This window comes from Danio rerio, chromosome 25 (genome assembly GCF_052040795.2).
Source record: "Danio rerio strain M-AB ecotype USA chromosome 25, GRCz13ab, whole genome shotgun sequence".
Classification (NCBI taxonomy): domain Eukaryota; kingdom Metazoa; phylum Chordata; class Actinopteri; order Cypriniformes; family Danionidae; genus Danio; species Danio rerio.
The window spans coordinates 2,320,144-2,340,000 of record NC_141045.1 but is presented as its reverse complement, the minus strand read 5'-3'; the positions used below and the strand labels follow the sequence as shown (position 1 = coordinate 2,340,000).

Here is a 19,857-nt window from a genome sequence, read left to right as displayed (position 1 = left end):
AGATTTCCCGTCCTTAAATTAGCAAAAATGCATTCTGACATGCCCTGAAAGCGTTTGCGCCTTGCATTTTCCGCTCTGCGCATGGACCGTTAAAATAGAGCCCTGATGCTGCGTTCACACGAGACGCAGAACGCGCGTCAAGAGCTAGTGATTTACATATTAAGTCAATGCAAAAACGCGAATAGACATCCTGCGGCGCGATACGCGCGAGTGGCGCGGCGCAAATGAAGAGAATTGTGCGGTGCGCATGGCGCGAACGGCATGGCGCGAATTGAGCGTTTTGCGTTTTTGACACGCTTAATGCGTTTCGCGCGAATCACTCGCATTCGAAAATCTGAACTTCAGCGGACATTCGCGTCGCGTTAACCAATCAGGAGCTTGCTCTTGTGGGGGCGTGATTGTGACGTATCGCCTGTTGTCGGTGTCCCAGGGGAAATCCTCCAGCCGACACCGACAAGAAGTTCATCAAACTTGGCTGGACTCAGTCAGAAGCACCGCTGAAAACCTCCATCAGCCAGGTTCAGTTCTGGAGGAGTTTATGAGCTTAAAGAGCTGGATGCACCTCTGAAAGGATGTAGTGGACTCAGACACGACCCTAAATGTATCGACGCTGTTTATCATCCTTCATAAAGCACATAAACACTGTTATTCTCTTCATGTTAGCCCTTTAACTATGAAGCTAGAGTCACCGGGCTGACAGAAGCCCTGCCCATCACGCGAATCCGCGTCTGTTCTGAAGTGAATTTGACACACGAATGAAGCGAGCAAACTCAAATGTTCACGTGGCTATTTACGCGCAAATAGCGCGATTTATCCGTTCCGCGTCTGGTGTGAACACAGCTTTAATGTTTTAGTTTGTTATAGAAATGCTAAATGTCATGAGTCAAAATGAGAAGTTCTCTTTTTAAATGTGGAGTTGCTACTATTGTGTCTCAGCATTGTAGTTTGTCCTAGCGTGTGTGGGTTTGAGGTGTCAGTGTGGGTTTATGTGTTGATGTCTAGGCGGCGGCGGGAAACATCATCAACATGCTGTGGCAGCTGATGGAGAACGGCCTGGAGGAGCTCAAACTGCTGCAGACGGTGCTCGTGCTGCTCACCACCAACACCATCGTACATGATGAAGTGCTGTCCAAGGTAACCATAAATAATGATCCAACGTTTAAAAAAAGCATTGTTTTATTAATGTAATTATTTGTTTTGAACCAAAGTATTACATTAATCATCATAGGAAGATTGCGGAAATCCAAAAATGATTTGCATATTAAACTTTCAGATGTACAGCAGCAAAATAAAAGCCCCTTTAGGATCTAATAAGCAATGTCCTGCACAAATAGTACTCTTTTTGTTTCTAGAAATATCTACTCTACTTTTTTTTTTAAATCACATTAAAGGCCCTGTTAATATCAGTTTTGTTAGTATCAGTGTGGCGAGGGGGCGTGGCCGAGAGCCGTGGGAACGGGGTGAGGCCACCGCATAAGTGGATACACGTGCGGTGCGCACCTGCCTCGGATCTCATGGAAGGAGCTCTGGACCATAAAAGGAGGACCGATGGCAGAGGAAGCCGAGAGAGGACCGGGCCCGGGCATATTGTTTAACTTTTGCTTTCAGTTTGACGGCAGTCTCCGCGAGGAGCTGCCGCCCGTTTATTTTGGTTTAGATGGCAGTCTCCGTGAGGAGCTGCCGTCATTATTATTAATAAATATTTTAAAGCTCTGTCGGTTCTCCGCCTCCTTCTTCCCGGCGGCCAAAGGGCCGTAAACTTCATTACAATCAGTAACAGTGTTAAGGATATCTATATTCTAGTGTACTCCAAAACAGCGACAAAATTTGTGTTTAGAAAATATAAGACTGATTTAAACCTCTAAAGCTTGCTGGTCTTTTTGACGTCACCTCATGTACGTCAGTGTCTCATCAAATGTTCTGACCAATCGAATGCTCTCTAGTCTCTGACATGCCCCGCCCCCTTCTTCTCATTGTTCAAGGTAACCATAAATAATGATCCAACGTTAAAAAAAGCATTGTTTTATTAATGTAATTATTTGTTTTGAACTAAAGTATTACATTAATCATCATAGGAAGATTGCGGAAATTCAAAAATGATTTGCATATTAAACTTTCAGATGTACAGCAGCAAAATAAAAGCCCCTTTAGGATCTAATAAGCAATGTCCTGCACAAATAGTACTCTTTTTGTTTCTAGAAATATCTACTCTACTTTTTTTTTTAAATCACATTAAAGGCCCTGTTAATATCAGTTTTGTTAGTATCAGTAACAGTGTTAAGGATATCTATATTCTAGTGTACTCCAAAACAGCGACAACATTTGTGTTTACAAAATATAAATATCCTTTAAAGCTTGCAGGTCTTTTTTGACGTCACCTCATCATACTTCAGTGTCTCATCAAATGTTTTGACCAATCAAATGCTCTCTAGTCTCTGACATGCCCCGCCCCCTTCTTCTCATTGGCATTTCATTTGATGTGCTTGAGCTTAAACACTTTCACTGGCAGAGCTGTGATCAAAACCAAATGCTATTGACTGTTTTTTTATAAAGGGGAGGGGCTACACTATGCCCCGCCCTCTTTCCGTGTTACCGTTGAGATTGCATCAAACATTGGTTAAAAACACACTTATAGCACTTCAGAGGACCTTTAAATAGTTTTCATTTTGAGTTTGTGTCTGTGTTTGTCCTCAGGCCATCGTTCTGTGTTTCCGTCTGCATTTCACCAAAGACAACATCACCAACAACACGGCGGCCGCCACCGTCAGGCAGGTGGTGACTGTGGTGTTTGAGCGGATGGTGGCCGAGGACGAGCGCTTTAAAGGTGAGACAGAGAGAGATAATGATGGCTATTCTGTCTAGTTACCTACTGTTTATACAGATAGAGTGTAAATGATTTGCCCTCCTGTGATTTTTTTCCTATTCAAATATTTCCCAAATGATGTTGAACAGATTCAGGAATTTTTTTGCAATATTTCCTATAATGTTTTTTCCTCTGGAGAAAGTCTTATTTGTTTTATTTCGGCTAGAATAAAAGTAGTTCTTAATTTTTTTAAACCCATTTTAAACCATCGTTATACAATGACTTGCCTAATTCCCCTAACTTTACCCTAATTACCCTAGTGAAGCCTTTACATGTCACTTTAAGCTGAATACTAGTGTCTTTGAAGAATATCTAGCCTAATATTATTTACTGTCATCATGGCAAAGAGAAAAGAAGTAGTGTCAGAAAGCCGCGTGTGTTATTCCGGTCACTAAATGCGGTGAAAATCCTACACGAGGTTAAAGTTTGGTTGTGGTGCTAACATGTTTACACTCGGTGCAATAGTTAACTTAGTTCGATACGAACAAACTGAATAAACAAAGAGCACTGGTCACTCACTTACCAAATCTGTAGAGACAGGACAATCACCAGCAACTAGAGCCGCGTCTTTATTAAGAGGAGACTACAAGCGAATCCGGATCTCAGCGTTTGCAGATGAGAACAGCTCTCAGGTAAACAATAATCCTCCTTAGACACGTAAGTTATTGTTGTCGAGCGTCGCGTACACTGTTAATCCACGCGTGACTCCAGCTGCGCTCTCAGAGAGAGAAAATGAAAGCAAAACTTCACTGCAACAAACTATAAAAGCAACACTTCACGCTAGTTTTGCCAACACAACGTGGCGTCTCTGTCGTCTGAACACTGTGACAGTAATGAATATTAATGAAGTTGCACAATAGAGCGTGCTGATTGGTTTGAACCAAGCGTTACTCATGCATTAATGCAGCACACTGTAAGACGTAATAAGACTCACTCTGGCACAGACGTCCAGTCTGCACGCTGGAATACACACTATTATGTCATGACCGTGACGCAGCTTCAAAAATTCGTTTCAAACCGGAAGTACGAATTTGCTTGAAATAACGCAAAAACAACCAATTTACACTTTTTAGTGAAATATAGGTGTCCTAATAGTGTTTTTAGCAGTGTGGGACACATATACGACTGTCAACAGCTCAAAACATGTGTTTTGGTGTTTAGTGACCCTTTAAAGGGCCATGAAACCCCCTCTTTTCAGCAGGATGTTTTCACACCTCTACTTTGGAAAAAGTCAGAAAAGTGTCCAGCTCTGTTTAGGGGGGAGTGAGTGTCGGATGAGCAAAAGAGGGATGATGTGGGAGTGTCGATTTAGGCACATGCTGAGGCCCCGTTTACACTAGTGCGTTTTAGTTTGAAAACGGCGTTTTAGATCAAAAACGATCTGCCTCCACACTTGCGTTTTAACTAGCGTTTCTGAACATATCTGCGTCCACACTACGCCACCAAAAAACGTATATCACGTGACCATTCGCGCTCTCTGGGCATGCTCATTTTAGTTTAAACAGGAAGCACGTGTCTCGCTCGGCATTTGGTTATTGTTAGTCAACAAGTGCCAGTTGAACATTAAACTCGATGACAAAGAAAGCAAGAGAGGTGTTTTTGTGGACAGACGACGAGGTCGAGTTACTAAATGTAACAGATTAAATAACTGCACAACGGCGCCTAAAACAGACAATAGTGCAAACAACACTCCCATTTCTGTGTCCATGTTGTTGTTTAAAGTGAAGGCTGGTCTTCCGGCAGCGTTAAAGCCATGTGTTATAGTCATGTGATAGGGGCTTGACGAATAAGGGAAGGATACGCAATGACACAAAAGCCCCAATCAGCTAGCGAATCTCAGCAGCCCCGCCTCCGTTTTTAGATGTCTCTGTTTTCCTCATCCACACTGAGACGGAGCAGCAGCGTTTCAGGATGAAAACGGCCTCTCCAGCGTTTCCAAAACACTCCATTTTCGGCGCTCGAAAACTCCGGTGTAGTGTGGACGGATGGCGTAACAGTAGCAAAACAACGGGACCTGAGTTTCAGAGTCAAAACTCACACACACGGGAGAAAGTGACTGTGTTTACATGGACATCTGTAGTCGAATTATTTGCCAAATTATTAAATGTTGGACTTTAACTGCAGTTTGGCTCTTTCATTCAGGAATTTCATTCGTGCCCCTCGCGACAAACGAGATATTTGATTCGAGGAGCTGCTCTAAGCGTGTATTTTTCATGCAATGTTTGATACCGCACGGCGAATGAGAGAAAAAAAAACTCTGCAGAACTTAAATGCACTCGGCGGGTAGCGTCAGAAAGCCGCGTGTGTTATTCCGGTCACAAAATGCGGTGAAAATCCTACACGACGGTAATAGTTTGGTTGTGATGCTAACATGTTTACACTCAGTGTAGTAGTTAGTTCGATACGAACAAACTGAATCAACAAAGAGCACTGGTCGCTCACTTACCAAATCTGTAGAGACAGGACAATCACCAGCAACTAGAGCCGCGTCTTTATTATGAGGAGACGAGCAGCAAATCCGGATCTCCATTAGCAGAAAAGAAAAGCTCTCGGGTAAGCAATGTTCCATTATGTCCAAGTTATTGTTGTCGAGCGTCGCGTGCACTGTAATCCACACGTGACTCCAGCTGCATAGAGAGAAAATGAAAACAAAACTTCACTGCAGCAGGTTATGAAAGCAACACTGCACACTTGTTTTGCCAACACAAGGTGGCGTCTCTGTCGTCTAAACACTGTGACAGTAATGAATATTAATGAAGTTGCACAATAGAGCGCGCTGATTGGTTTGAACCAAGCCTTCCTCATGCATTAATGCACCACACGTAATATGGTACTCCCAGGCACAGACGTCCAGTCTGCACGCTGGAATACACAATAAGATCACATGGCCGTGACGCAGCTTCGAAAATTTGTTTCAAACTGGAAGTACGAATTTGCGCGAAATAACGACCAATTTACACTTTTTAGTGAAATATAGGTGTCCTAATAGTGTTTTTAGCAGTGTGGGACACATATACGACTGTCAACAGCTCAACACATGTGTTCTGGTGTTTCGTGACCCTTTAAACATGAAGCTGGAAGAGGCGAAAGAGGCTTGAGACCTCTGTTGTGTTCGCATTGACCACAGTGCTCTGATCCTCGATATATTTTATATCTGCTCCATTTAGGTCTGAATGAAGAGCCTCCTGCTGTTCAGGGAAACTGTAACCGGCGCTCCGTCAGCACCCTGAGACCCAGCGCTAAAGACGCATACATGCTGTTTCAGGTGAGTCGTCCAGTTTTATTATTAAATTATTAAATTAAATTAAAAACTAGCGCCCCCCTGGAGGTCAGAAGCAGTATTGCAACATGTCATAAAACTGACTTTAACATGCCAAACAAATGCACCATGCAAAATAAAAATAATAATAAATCAGAAAATAATAATAGTAACATTATATAACTTTTACAACATGCAAACTCCACACAAGGATGCCAACTAACCCAGCCGGGACTCAAACCAGCGACCTTCTTGCTGTGAGGCCACAGTGCTAACCACTGAGCCACTGTGTCGCCTCACAATAAACACTACAAATAACTAAATGAATGAGCGTCCCATACCCAAATAAATGAGCATCTCAAATTATAAACGATTGGTGTATTTGATTTGTTTGTGCTTGGAAATATTTTCTACATACTATATCAAATGCATCTTAAATGACCCGATAAGCTCCCCAAATAATAATATGCAAATATCCTTAATTATGCAGGATTTGTGTCAGCTGGTGAACGCTGACGCCCCCTACTGGTTAGTAGGAATGACTGAAATGACCCGCACGTTCGGCCTGGAGCTGCTGGAGTCGGTATTAAATGACTTTCCTCAAGTGTTCCTGCAGGTAAACTCCTCACATCCCAACCAAAACAAACAATCCGCACGGAAGGAAGGAAAGAAATAAACAAGCTCATTTCCAGCTGTTGCCTTTCCGATGGTTGTACTTAACCTCCTGCTGGTTGTTTTGGGGTGTGTGTGTGTGTATGTGTGCAGCATCAGGAGTTCAGTTTCCTGCTGAAGGAGCGTGTGTGTCCGCTGGTCATCAAGCTGTTTTCTCCTAATATTAAGTTTCGTCAGGGCAGCAGTTCCAGCTCTGCGTCTCCGGCGCCGGTGGAGAAACCCTATTTCCCCATCTGCATGCGGCTGCTCCGGGTCGTCTCCGTGCTGATCAAACACTTCTACAGCCTCCTGGTGAGAAATGCAGCTTAACGTCAGCTTTACAAGAGTTATACTCATTGAAGTCACATAAGACCACACAGAACGACCAATATTTATAGTACAACACAATCAGGGCTTTACATTAACTTTTTTAATCACCGGCCACTGTGGCTAGTAGTTTTCCAATGTTACTAGCCACTCTGCATTTTCACTAGCCACAATTTTGTTGTTGGGAAAATATATTTATATGCATAAATTTGACATTGACATGCTAAAATTACTTGATTTAGTTTTTGTGTTATGTCCACATGCGTCCTCATTCATTTCACTTTTTGTGTGTCCAGTATGAGTTTGCTCAATGAGCATGAGCAAATGGGTCATGGTTTCATAGTGTTATATTGTTATATAATTAGTTTTTATTTCACAAGACTTTTTTTCATTCATTTATTCATTCATTTTCTTGTCGGCTTAGTCCCTTTATTAATCTGGGGTCGCCACAGCGGAATGAACTGCCAACTTTACAAGAGTTATATTCAGAACCGCCAACTTATCCAGCAAGTTTTCTTTACGCAGCGGATGCCCTTCCAGCCGCAAACATCCACACATCCCCACATACACACACACACACACACACACACACACACACACACACACACACACACACACACACACACACTATGGACAATTTAGCCTACCCAATTCACCTGTGCCGCATGTCTTTGGACTGTGGGGGAAACCGGAGCACCTGGAGGAAACCCACGCGAACGCAAGGAGAACATGCAAACTCCACACAGAAACGCCAACTGACCAGCGACCCAGCGACCTTCTTGCTGTGAGGCGAACGAGCTACCCACTGCTCTACTGCATCACCACAAGACTTTTTTTTAGAGCTCAAAATTAACGATGTACTACATTTATCTCTATAACCACACTAAACAATAATTATTTCTTAGCCACAAATTTTTTATGTGTCAAAACAAGCTAAATATAACTGTATACTATACTTTTTATTCAACAAAACATTTCTTTAAAAAAAAAAAAACTTTTAAAAAATATCTATTGTCATGTATTAAAATATGCTCGGTAATCTGTCGTGGCTAAAGATCTCTCAGATCACCAGTTGACTGCACATAAATGGAGAGTTCATCTCCCATTAAAGCAATGTTGTAAAAAAAATTATAATAATTAAACCATTTTAACAAAAATAAAAGCAAATAAAAGCAGGTGAAACATACACGGTTAACTTTAGCCCATTTAATAATCTGTTCAAAGTGAAAGCAACCGCTGCTGTGGGTGCATGTTCATCACTTTTTGTCTAGTTTATTTAAAAGAGAACTGATGACAGTTGCGCTTACAGAACCTGTTTCAGACACGGTTGCTTCACGATTCGGGAGCGCGCACGCGTTTGAAGAAGTCCCGCGCATCACATCAGCTGTTAGCGCGAGTGATCATCATCCTCTCATTCGGTATTCTGTTGCTTTCTTCTGCTCGCGTGATCACAATTATTGTACTTCTCGATTCTAAGATCACACTTGCACACATATTGGGTCATCCTTATATTGTCCAACCCTGCTTTTAGGAAAACTACCATTTAAAAATGATTTTCAACCAGCCAAAGTGGCTAGTGGAGGTGTCTGTCTAACCCGCCAAAGCTGAAATCTACCCGCATTTAGGTGTTAATGTAAAGCCCTGAACACAATTAATGACCATCTTTATCACTTAAGTGTGAAAACAACCTCAAAACATTGTTATTATTAAGCCTATGTGTGCTGTTGGGGCGTTTTTATCCACTCCAGGGTGATTTTAAGTCCTAAATGTGCTGTACAGTGCATCTGGAAAGTATTGATAGCGCTTCACTTTTTCCACATTTGTTTATGAGACAGCCGTATTCCAAAATGGATTAAATTCATTCATTTCCTCAACATTCTACACACAATCCCCCATAATGACAATGTAAAAAAAGAGTTTTTGAAATTGTTGCAGATTTATTACAAATGAAAAGCTGAAAAATCACATGTACATCAGTGTTCACAGCCTTTACCGAGAAGCTCTACATCGAGCTCAGGTTCATTCTGTCTCCACTGATCATTCTTGAGATGTTTGAGCAGCGTCACTGCAGTTCACCTGGGGTCCTGTCAGTTGATTGGACATGATTTAAAGGCTACACCTGTCTATATAAACTCCCAGGGTTGACAGTGCATGACAAAGCCCAAACCAAGCATGAAGACAAAGGAATTGTCTGTAGACCTGCAAGACAGTATAGTTTGCAGGCACAAGGGTGGGGAAGATTACATAAACACTTCTGCTGCTCTGAAAGTTCCAATGAGCACAGCGGCCTCCATCATCCGTAGGTGGAAGATGTTTGGAAACACCAGGACTCTTCCTAGAGCTGGCCGGCCATCTGAGTGATCGGGGGAGACAGGCTTTAGTCAGGGAGGTGATCAATAACCCGATGGTCACTCTGTCTGAGCTCCAGCGTTCTTCTGTGGAGAGAGGAGAACCTTACAGAAGGACAACCATCTGTGCAGCAATCCACCAACCAGGCATCTGTACGGTAGAGCAGCCAGACGGAAGACACTCCCCGCCTGGAGTTTGGCATCTGAAGGACTCTCAGAGCATCAGAAACTAAACTTTCTAAGCTGATGAGACTCAAACTGAACTGTTTGGAGTGAACGCCAGGCGTTACGTTTGGAGAACAGCAGGCAGCGCTCATCAGCAGGCTAACAGCATCCCTACAGTGAAGCATGGTGGTGTTGGCATCATGCTGTGGGGATGTGTTTCAGCAGCAGGAGCTGGAAGACTAGTCAGGATAGAGGGAAAGATGAATGCAGCGATGTACAGAGACATCCTGAATGAAGACCTGCACAAGAGTGCTCTTGACCTCAGACAGTTCATCTTCCGGCAGGACAATGACCCAAAGCACACCGCCAAAATATCAATAGATCGGCTTCACAACAACTCAGAAATGTCATTGAGTGGCCCAGCCAGAGCCCAGACCTAAATCCTATTGAACATCTCTGGAGAGATCTGAAAATGGCTGTACACCGTCGCTTCCTGATAGAGCTTGAGAGATACTGCAAAGAGGAACGGGCCAAAATTCCCAAAGACAGCTGTGCAGAGCTTGTTCATCATATTCAAGAAGACTTGAGGCTGTAATCACTGCCAAACGTGCATCAACAACGTATTGAGCAAAGGCTGTTTTCTGCATCTACAGCTCTGATTGTGCAGGTGTGTGTGTGTGTGTGTGTGTGTGTGTGTGTGTGTGTGTGTGTGTGTCGCAGGTAACAGAGTGTGAGATCTTCCTCTCTCTGCTGGTGAAGTTTCTGGATGGAGAGAAGCCGCAGTGGTTGAGAGCCGTGGCTGTAGAGTCTGTGCACAGACTGTGTGTTCAGCCACATTTACTACGGTAAACGCATACACACACAAACACTCCTATTCTGGTAACATTTACAATAAGGTTGCTTTAGGTAGTGCATTTACTAACATAAACAAACAATGAACAACACATTCATTACAGTATTTGCTCATCTTAGTTCATGTTAGCTTATGAAAATAGGCTGATGTTAGCTCAGGGTGCATTAACTCATGTCAACAAGCATGAATGTGGATGTTATTAATGCATTAGTGCATGCTAATCTATGATTAATAAATGCTGTACAAGTATTGATCATTATTAGTTCATGTTATTAACATACATTAACTAATGAAACTATTGTAAAGCGTGACCTTTATTATTATGCAGATCTGATTATATTTCCATAGGTTTGCCATAAATCTAACCAGAGTTTTGTGTGTGTGTGTGTGTGTGTGTATGTGTGTGTGTGTGTGTGTGTGTGTGTGTGCGTGCATGCGCGCGTGCGTGTTTGCAGCTCTTTCTGTCAGTCGTATGACATGAAGCCACATTCCACTAAAGTCTTCAGAGATATCGTCAACGCTCTGGGCTCCTTCATCCAGTCGCTCTTCATCCTCCCCAGCGCAGGAAACACTTCATCTACCAGCACACCTGCAGGTCTCACACACACGCTCAGAGGCTTTCACATTCACACACACACATACAAGCATGCACAGCACCGTTTTTTTGTAGTTGTTCCAATTAAGGCAATAGCAAAAAGATATAAAGTAATATACACTCACCGGCCACTTTATTAGGTACACCTTACTAGTACCAGGTTGGACCCTTTTTGCCTTCAGAACTGCTTTAATCCTTCATGGCAGAGATTCAACAGGGTACTGGAGATATTCCTCAGAGATTTTGCTCCATGTTGACATGATAGCATCACACAGTTGCTGCAGATTTGTCGGCTGCACATCCATGATGCCAATCTCCCGTTCCACCACATCCCAAAGCTGCTCTATTGGATTGAGCTCTGGTGACTGTGGAGGACATTTGAGTACAGTGAACTCATCGTCATGTTCAAGAAACCAGTCTGAGATGATTGAGCTTTATGACATGGTGCGTTATCCTGCTGGAAGTAGCCATCAGAAGATGACTGTGCTCATAAAGGGATGGACATGGTCAGCAGCAATACACTATGCTCAATTGGTGCTAATTTACCCAAAGTGTGCCAAGAAAATCTCCCCCACACCATTACACCACCACCACCAACCTGAACCGCTGATACAAGGCAGGATGATCCATGCTTTCATGTTGTTGAGGCCAAATTCCAGCATCTGAATGTGTCAGCAGAAATGGAGACTCATCAGAGCAGCAACGTTTCTCCAATCTTCTATTGTCCAGTTTTGGTGAGTCTGTGTGAATTGTAGCCTCAGTTTCCTGTTCTTAGCTGACAGGAGCGGCACCCGGTGTGCTCTTCTGCTGCTGTAGCCCATCCGCCTCAAGGTTGGACGTGTTGTGTGTTCAGAGATGCTCTTCTGCAGAGCTCGGTTGTAACGAGTGCTTATTTGAGTTACTGTTGCCTTTCTATCAGCTGGAACCAGTCTGGCCATTCTCCTCTGACCTCTGGCCTCAACAAGGCATTTGCGCCCACAGAACTGCCGCTCACTGGATATTTCCTCTGGAGCATTCTCTGTAAACCCTAGAGATGGTTGTGCGTGAAAATCCCAGTAGATCAGCAGTTTCTGAAATACTCAGAGCAGCCCGTCTGACAGCACCAACCATGCCACATTCAAAGTCACTTAAATCCCCTTTCTTCCCCATTCTGATGATCAATTTGAACTGCAGCAGATCGTCTTGACCATGTCTACATGCCTAAATGCATTGAGCTGCTGCCATGTGATTGGCTGATTAGAAATTTTCATTAACAAGCAGCTGTACCTAATAAAGTGGCCGGTGAGTGTATATTGCACCATAATGCTAATATCATCTTTAGTCTTTAATTAGGCTCTTCACTCGATTTGTGCTGTAAAAATATGTTTTTCCCTGCACATAAATGCTCATGTACCTCATGTACCTTTCAGGAGGCTCAGTGTCCAGCTCTCAGGCGTCTGGTCCGGGAGGTCCAGGCTTGACCGGTGCAGGCGGAGCTTTGACCACACAGGCTGCGTTTGAGTACCGTGGCACCTGGATCCCCCTCATGAACGTCAGCGTACAGGGCAGCGCCAAAGCCACCTAGTAAGAGAACATCTCTTTAGACCTGGACACACCAAGCCGGCTTTAAAAAACAAGCAAGAGCAAAAACTCACTGGCTGACTACTGCCTTGATGTGTCCGGGCCTTTAGATTGAGCTATTAGCATTAGCTAGCTCTCAATCTAATCTGTGTTTGCTGTCAGTCTGGAGATGCTGGATAAAGTGGAGCCGCCCTCCATCCCTGAGGGTTACGCCATGTCTGTGGCCTTCAGCGCGCTGCTGGATCTGGTCAGAGGAATCACCAATATGATCGACAGAGAGCTGCTCAGACAAGAACAGCAAGAGGCCATGAGGGAGGAGGAGGAGCCTGTTTCACCTGCTGCCCAAGAGCCTCGTGAGTAAACATCACACACACACATCTGCACAAATATTATAGGTTGAAGTTGAAGCCTGAATTATAAGCCTTCCTGTATATGAATATTATTATATATATGTATATAAGATTTGTCTCAGCACATTTCTACACATAATAGTGTTAATAACTCTTCTCTAATAACTGATTTATTTTATCTTTGTCATGATGACTGAATAATATTAGACTAAATATTCTTCAAGACACTTCTATACAGCTTAAAGTGACATTTAAAGGCTTCACTAGGGTAATTAGGGTAAAGTTAGGGTAATTAGGCAAGTCATTGTATAACAGTGGTTTGTTCTGGAGACAATCCAACACTAATATTGCGTAAGGGGTATAATAATATTGAGCTTAAAATGGCTTTAAAACAATAAAAAACTGCTTTTATTCTAGCCGAAATAAACCAAATAAGACTTTCTCCAGAAGAACAAATATTATGGCCCGTTTCCACTGTCAAAAGGCGTACAGAACCAAACCATACCGTACCACTTTTTCGGGACCCTTTCAAAAGGGTCCCAAACTGCAGAAAGGGTCCCAAAAGGTGGAGCTACACGCGCAGCTGAACGCTATTGGTTTACAGAGATACGTCATTCGTAGATGCAACAACCCAGAATGTAAACAAGGGACCTGCCGTGTTTGAAATACACAGCGAGAGATTACGGCGGAATTATAAATACATATGCAGCCATGGTCGATCCTGCAAACAAACCCTGTCGTCGTCATGATAAACAGCCACAAAGCCATGGAGAAGAGCAGATTCACCCTGTGCCGCGTAGTTTTTTACGAGCCAGTCTGAAGCCCGAGTGGTTTCGCTCCTCGCGCTCGCCGCGTGTCTCTATCTAAAATAACAAACTTCTTGAGCTGATGATAATAACATGCACTTGATTATTGACAAGCTTTTGGAAACCCGAACCTGTCAGACACTGAAAAACGCGAGTGACACATTCAGAAAGAAAAGGATAAACGCGAGAATGGAGCGCGGGAAAAAAGGCGAAGCCAAGGAGCACGTTATTTCTTCAGCAAACGTGAACAAACTGCCTTGTTTTAATCTTTATTATCACCTTTTGGACTAATATGAACTGGGAATAATGGAATGACTCTCTAACAGAGTTTACATGTGCTGTTGAAGATTACAGACACACATGAGAGGTTTACTCTGACTGTAGGCTATACTTTGTGTTGTCTTGAACCTAATTAACGCCGAAATGTCTGCTGTTTGTAGTTCTTCTGTAGTTGGTAACATATTGGAGACTGTAAGGGGCTGTATGTGTGCATATATGTTCATTTATTTATTTATTTAATATAATTACAGACGTTACAGTAGGCTATTTCACACTGTCATTGATCTGCAGTTATAAACAACTCCTGTTCATAGAAAAGTTAGTAATAAACATTTATACACAAGTATATATGTGTGTAAAGCCTCTGTTTTGTAAGTAATGCTTTTCATATGATATCTGAACGCCCTGTGCAGCTTTACTGTAGACATTTTCTCGAGCGAAAATGACATCGACTGAAACTTTGTCATACACCACGCCCACCAAAAGGGTACCCTTGCTAGTGGAAACGCAAGCCTGATAAAGGTGACCCGTACTGACCCGAACCGTACCCTACTGTACCAGTCTGTGGAAACGAGCCATTATAGAAAATACTGTGAAAAACTCTTGAACCTTTTCAACAATATTTAAAAAAGAAAACGAAATTAACAGGAGGGTGTAGCAGTATGTGGGATATTTTGGAGAATATCTGTGTAATGATGACCTCTGGCTGTGATTCAGGGATCTGCAGAATGTGGAACTAATAAATAAACATAGTTTTATTCAATACTTAGTTGTAAATAATATACAATTTTAACTATAATACATTTAGCAAGAATATTATAGTATATAATACAATCAAGATTATTTTGTATTGTTTCCTTCGGCTTAAATAAATCCCTTATTTATCAGAGGTCGCCACAGCAGAATGAACTGCCAACTTATCCAGTGTATGTTTTACACAGTGGATGCCCTTCCAGCTGTAACCCATCACTGGGAAACACCCATACACACTCATTCAAACACACACTCATACACTAAAGACAATCAAGTTCATCAATTCCCCTTAAGTGCATGTGTTTGGGCTGTGGAGGAAAACGGAGCACCCGGAGGAAACCCACACCAACACAGGGAGAGCATGCAAACTCCACACAGAAACACCAACTGACCCAGCTAGGACTTGAACCAGCAACCTTCTTACTGTGAGGTGACAGTCTAACCACTGCGCCACCGTGCAGCCTATTATTGTATTATAAATGTATAATACAAATACAGCCACATTTACCAATTTGAAATGTAATAATAGTCCAATTTAATCAACGATTTATTAAATTAGATAATATAATGTAACTCATAAGACCACAGGAGCTCTAATAATTTTGACTTCAGCTGTAATTTAATGGTAACTTATGATGTGCCTTCATGGTTTTGTGGTGCATTATAAATGATTGGTGTGTGTGTGTGTGTGTGTGTGTGTGTGTGCGTGTGCGTGTGTGTGTGTGTGTGTGCGTGTGTGTGTGTGTCAGTGGCTGCTGAGGTCTGGCAGGAGATGGTGAACGCCTGCTGGTGTGGTTTACTAGCGGCTCTTTCTCTGCTGCTGGACGCCAGGTATGAGCAGACACACCTGTATTAATAATCTCTGTACTGTCACGTTTAGCTATTCTTAACTGAAGGTGTGTCATGTAAGGTTATTATAGTTTTACATTTTTAAATAATTTTTTTAATCTAATAATATTTTTAAAGGGGACCCTTTATGCCCTTATTTACAAGATATGTTATAACTCTCTGAATCTGACTCTTTTTTTCTGGCTTTGATCCTAATTGTGCCGTTTTGGTGCCTGTCGCTTTAAATTCAAATGAGATTATCAGCACAAACACAGTATATAAACACAGTTAACCTGCAGCCATATATGTACAGTGCATTCGGAAAGTATTGACAGCGCTTCACTTTTTCCACATTTGTTTATGCTACAGCCTTATTCCAAAATTGATCAAAGTTATTGATTTCCTCAACATTCTACACACAATCCCCCATGATGACAATGTGAACAAAGAGATTTTGAAGTTGTTGCAAATTTATTACAAATAAAAAGGCTGTGGGATCACATGTACATCAGTATTACAAAAAGTGAGATTTCAGTTAAGGAAAATGTTTTTGACCAATAGTTTTAGTTTACTAATATATTCTTGTTGTCATGTTTGTGTCAGTACGGACGAGACGGCGACGGAAAACATCCTGAAGGCGGAGCTGTCGATGGCGTCTCTGTGTGGTCGTCTGGGTCTGGTGACGCCTCGGGACGCCTTCATCACAGCCGTCTGTAAAGCATCTCTTCCTCCACATTACGCCCTCACCATCCTCAGCAGCAGCGCCAGCAGCCTCACTAACAAGGGTACGACAAACACACAGCACAACACTAGCAGGAGGAGCAACACTGTCACGAGCAACACTTCATTTTGAAATTATTCATTGCTCTGCTGAATGCTTGATTCTGATTGGCGGAGGAGCAGCTTACATTAATTCTTGGTGATTTAAAATAAGAAGAAACACAGAGGCAAAAACCACTTAAACACAACCTAAACAAAGAAAAGTACTGATTATGAAGAATAACATCATCTCCGTATTACAGATCATGTGCGTAGTTAAACATCGCTAGTTTATATTTTTAGCATACAAAGAAAATATTTAGCTGTAAAAGCGCCACCTACTGGTGTTTCTCAAAACAAAATCCGCCACAAAATGAGTGATTATTTTTTTTTTAAATATTATTTCTTTTTTGCTAATTTTTGCTAGCTTTTAGTTCAGTTGCACGTGTTAGTTTTAGTTTTTTTTTAATTTATTGTGATTTTATTTTGTTTTTTCTAAGGTGTTTGGTTATTGTCAGATAAAGGCACAGCGAAAGTAGTTCTGGCAGGTTTTGAGTTTATTACAGTTCTATATCACTCTGCTGATTGATTGGAGTTATTTTATAGTATAATAATTTATGGTATAATATAATATATGATATATTTTAATATATAATTTAATATTATATGATATATAATATAATATGATATAATATAATATATGATATAATCTAATATAGGGCGAGGCAGTGGCGCAGTAGGTAGTGCTGTCGTCTCACAGCAAGAGGGTCGCTGGTTCGAACCTCGGCTCAGTTGGTGTTTCTGTGTGGAGTTTGTATGTTCTTCCTGCGTTCGCATGGGTTTCCTCCCGGTGCTCCGGTTTCCCCCACAGTCCAAAGACATGCGATGAATGTGTGTGTGGATGTTTCCCAGAGATGGGTTGCGGCTGGAAGGGCATCCACTGCGTAAAAACTTGCTGGATAAGTTGGCGGTTCATTCCGCTGTGGCGACCCCGGATTAATAAAGGGACTAAGCTGACAAGAAAATGAATGAATGAATGAATATATAGTATAATATAATATGATATAATATGATAAATACTGCAATATAATATAATATAATGATATATAATATAATATAAAATGATATAATTTGATAACATAATATAATAAATACTACAATATAATATAATATAATATAATATAATTAATCACACTTTTTTTTGCAATTAATCGCGATTAAAAGTCTGAAACTTGTCATTTTGGCTATTCAAGTGTAAAATTAATGTAAACTCAAGACAAAGAAATGATTTAAATTCAAAATATAATTGTTTATCAGAACTTTTGTTCAACTTGTAACACCGATTTCTACAGGTAAACAACACACCCGCAATAAACCATCAAGATCCAGTTGGCTTGACAGCCATATTTATTACAGAAATAAAAACACGGGCTGTGCTAGTGTTATTTAAATTTCAAAATCAATGCCAATAACAAACAAAAATGATTTCTATGTGGACTGCGAAAAAACGTGCACAGTACAGTGCACCCGGTGAGCGATTCTCATCAGATTCATCAATACGTACGATCGCGTTCTTAAAATTTACTAAAATGAACTAAGCTTCCTAAAGTATGGCTAAATTTCACAAAGATTCTGACACAGCAACGTGAAGCAGACGCTTTACAAAAGTTGTGTGTAAGGAGGAAACCCATCAGACTTAATGAAACATTGGAGGGCGCATGGAATCAACTTAATGACAGAGCAATGGACTGTCTTTGACAGCTTGCGACATCATCTGGCACTTTCACTGAGTACATTTACACTCCGATTTCAATATAATTAAGATAATACTCTGATTAAGAGTCTTCCATGTAAACAGTGATTTTTGATTACCTTAAAGGACCACCCGAGTCACGAAGTGCGGAGGTTTTTCTTTCCATTCGGCATGTGGTATCAAATTCCAATAAAACCACAGCCTTGTGATGTGACGTTAATTGTTTCATACTGAAACTTTCCTTCTAAGTGCTTCCTTGGTCTTATCCATATTTCTCTGGACGTTGAACACACGCCGGCCACAACAGCATTAACGCACTAATTTTGACAGCACTAAATGTAATATAACATAATATAGTATAATAGCTGAAGGAATTAAACCGTTTGTGTGTGTAGATATAGTTTAATGTGTGTTTAGTATGTTTTGTGTTTACTGTATGTGTGTGTGTGTGTCTAGTGTACTCTATCCAGGGTCAGAGTGTGCAGATGGTGAGTCCGTCCAGCGAGTCTCATCAGCAGGTGGTGGCAGTGGGTCAACCGCTCAGTGCTCAACCACAGGGCACAGTCGTGGTAAATCACACACACACACACTTGGTATAGATATTTTTAAGGCACTCTCCATAGGCTTAATGTATTTTATACTGTAAAAACTGATTATTATATGACCTTACCCCAACCCACAGAGGAAACCTGTGGCAAATTTTGATTTTTTTTGTGTGTTCTGAATTACAAGGACTCGAGGTGTAACACTGTAAACCAGATTAATAGAGTCATATTGTGTCATGTAGCATCATACCAATAAGTCACAGCCATGTCATTATACAAATTTGTGTCCCTGTAAACCACTTAAACCTGTACACACACACACACGTCCAATCAACCAATAAGATGTAAGGATTAAAGGCTTGAGTAATGGCACGCAATCAGTGTGATGTGCCTCTGCATCATTGTTCTTAAACTATAATTCTCTCAGACTTTGGGAGTAATTTATGGTTAGGGTTAGGGCTAGATTCTTTCATTGTAAATGACACAAACAATCACAGATATATACTCACACACACACACACACACACACACACACACACACACACCACTGCTCAGTGCTCAACCACAGGCCACCGTCATGCTAAATCACACACTCAAGCAAACTAATACACACACTTTTAAAAATATCCATCATCTTACCTCAGTGTGTGTGTGTGTGTGTGTGTGTGTGTGTGTGTGTGTTCAGCTCACAGCGAAGAACATCCAGTGCATGCGGACTCTGCTGAATCTGGCTCACTGTCACGGGGCTCATCTAGGCACCTCCTGGCAGCTGGTGTTGGCCACACTACAGGTACATCTGCACTCATCCAGTCACGATTCACTCAACAACATGTGTATGTTTACTCTGTGACTGCCTTAAAGTGGACCAATTATGCAACAATCACTTTATAAGGGGTTTAAACACGGTTGTGTGTCAGCAGTGTGTGAATATCTCCAGCCTGTAATGGCATTAATTGTTTTGTTTGTAATCAGACTTGATAGAAACCGTCTGCAGACACACTGACATTCTCCCTTTATACGTGACATCACAGGGGGAAAGCCCCGCCCACTAGTGACTATCTCTCCCTCATTAGCATAGGACGATAGTCCTGTTTTGAATCTGCCACCATGCTGACACACATGCATTTGTAGCTCCGCCCTCTTCCGAAAAGAGCACAATCTCA

General features: G+C 41.7%; 1 protein-coding gene across 4 annotated transcripts in view; it reads left to right on the top strand.

Moving 5' to 3' along the window:
* Positions 1-19,857, top strand: part of mon2 (MON2 homolog, regulator of endosome-to-Golgi trafficking) — a 55,686-nt gene that overhangs the window by 6,893 nt on the left and 28,936 nt on the right. For all 4 annotated transcript variants that reach the window (XM_087311356.1, XM_087311354.1, XM_087311353.1 and 1 more), the window contains exons 4-16: positions 1,003-1,134; positions 2,695-2,824; positions 6,031-6,128; positions 6,613-6,738; positions 6,888-7,085; positions 10,334-10,458; positions 10,922-11,061; positions 12,471-12,624; positions 12,784-12,974; positions 15,559-15,640; positions 16,241-16,422; positions 18,606-18,718; positions 19,380-19,484. In XM_087311356.1, coding sequence (XP_087167482.1) covers positions 1,003-1,134; positions 2,695-2,824; positions 6,031-6,128; positions 6,613-6,738; positions 6,888-7,085; positions 10,334-10,458; positions 10,922-11,061; positions 12,471-12,624; positions 12,784-12,974; positions 15,559-15,640; positions 16,241-16,422; positions 18,606-18,718; positions 19,380-19,484 — 1,776 coding nt within the window. The remainder of the gene's footprint in view (positions 1-1,002; positions 1,135-2,694; positions 2,825-6,030; positions 6,129-6,612; positions 6,739-6,887; positions 7,086-10,333; positions 10,459-10,921; positions 11,062-12,470; positions 12,625-12,783; positions 12,975-15,558; positions 15,641-16,240; positions 16,423-18,605; positions 18,719-19,379; positions 19,485-19,857) is intronic.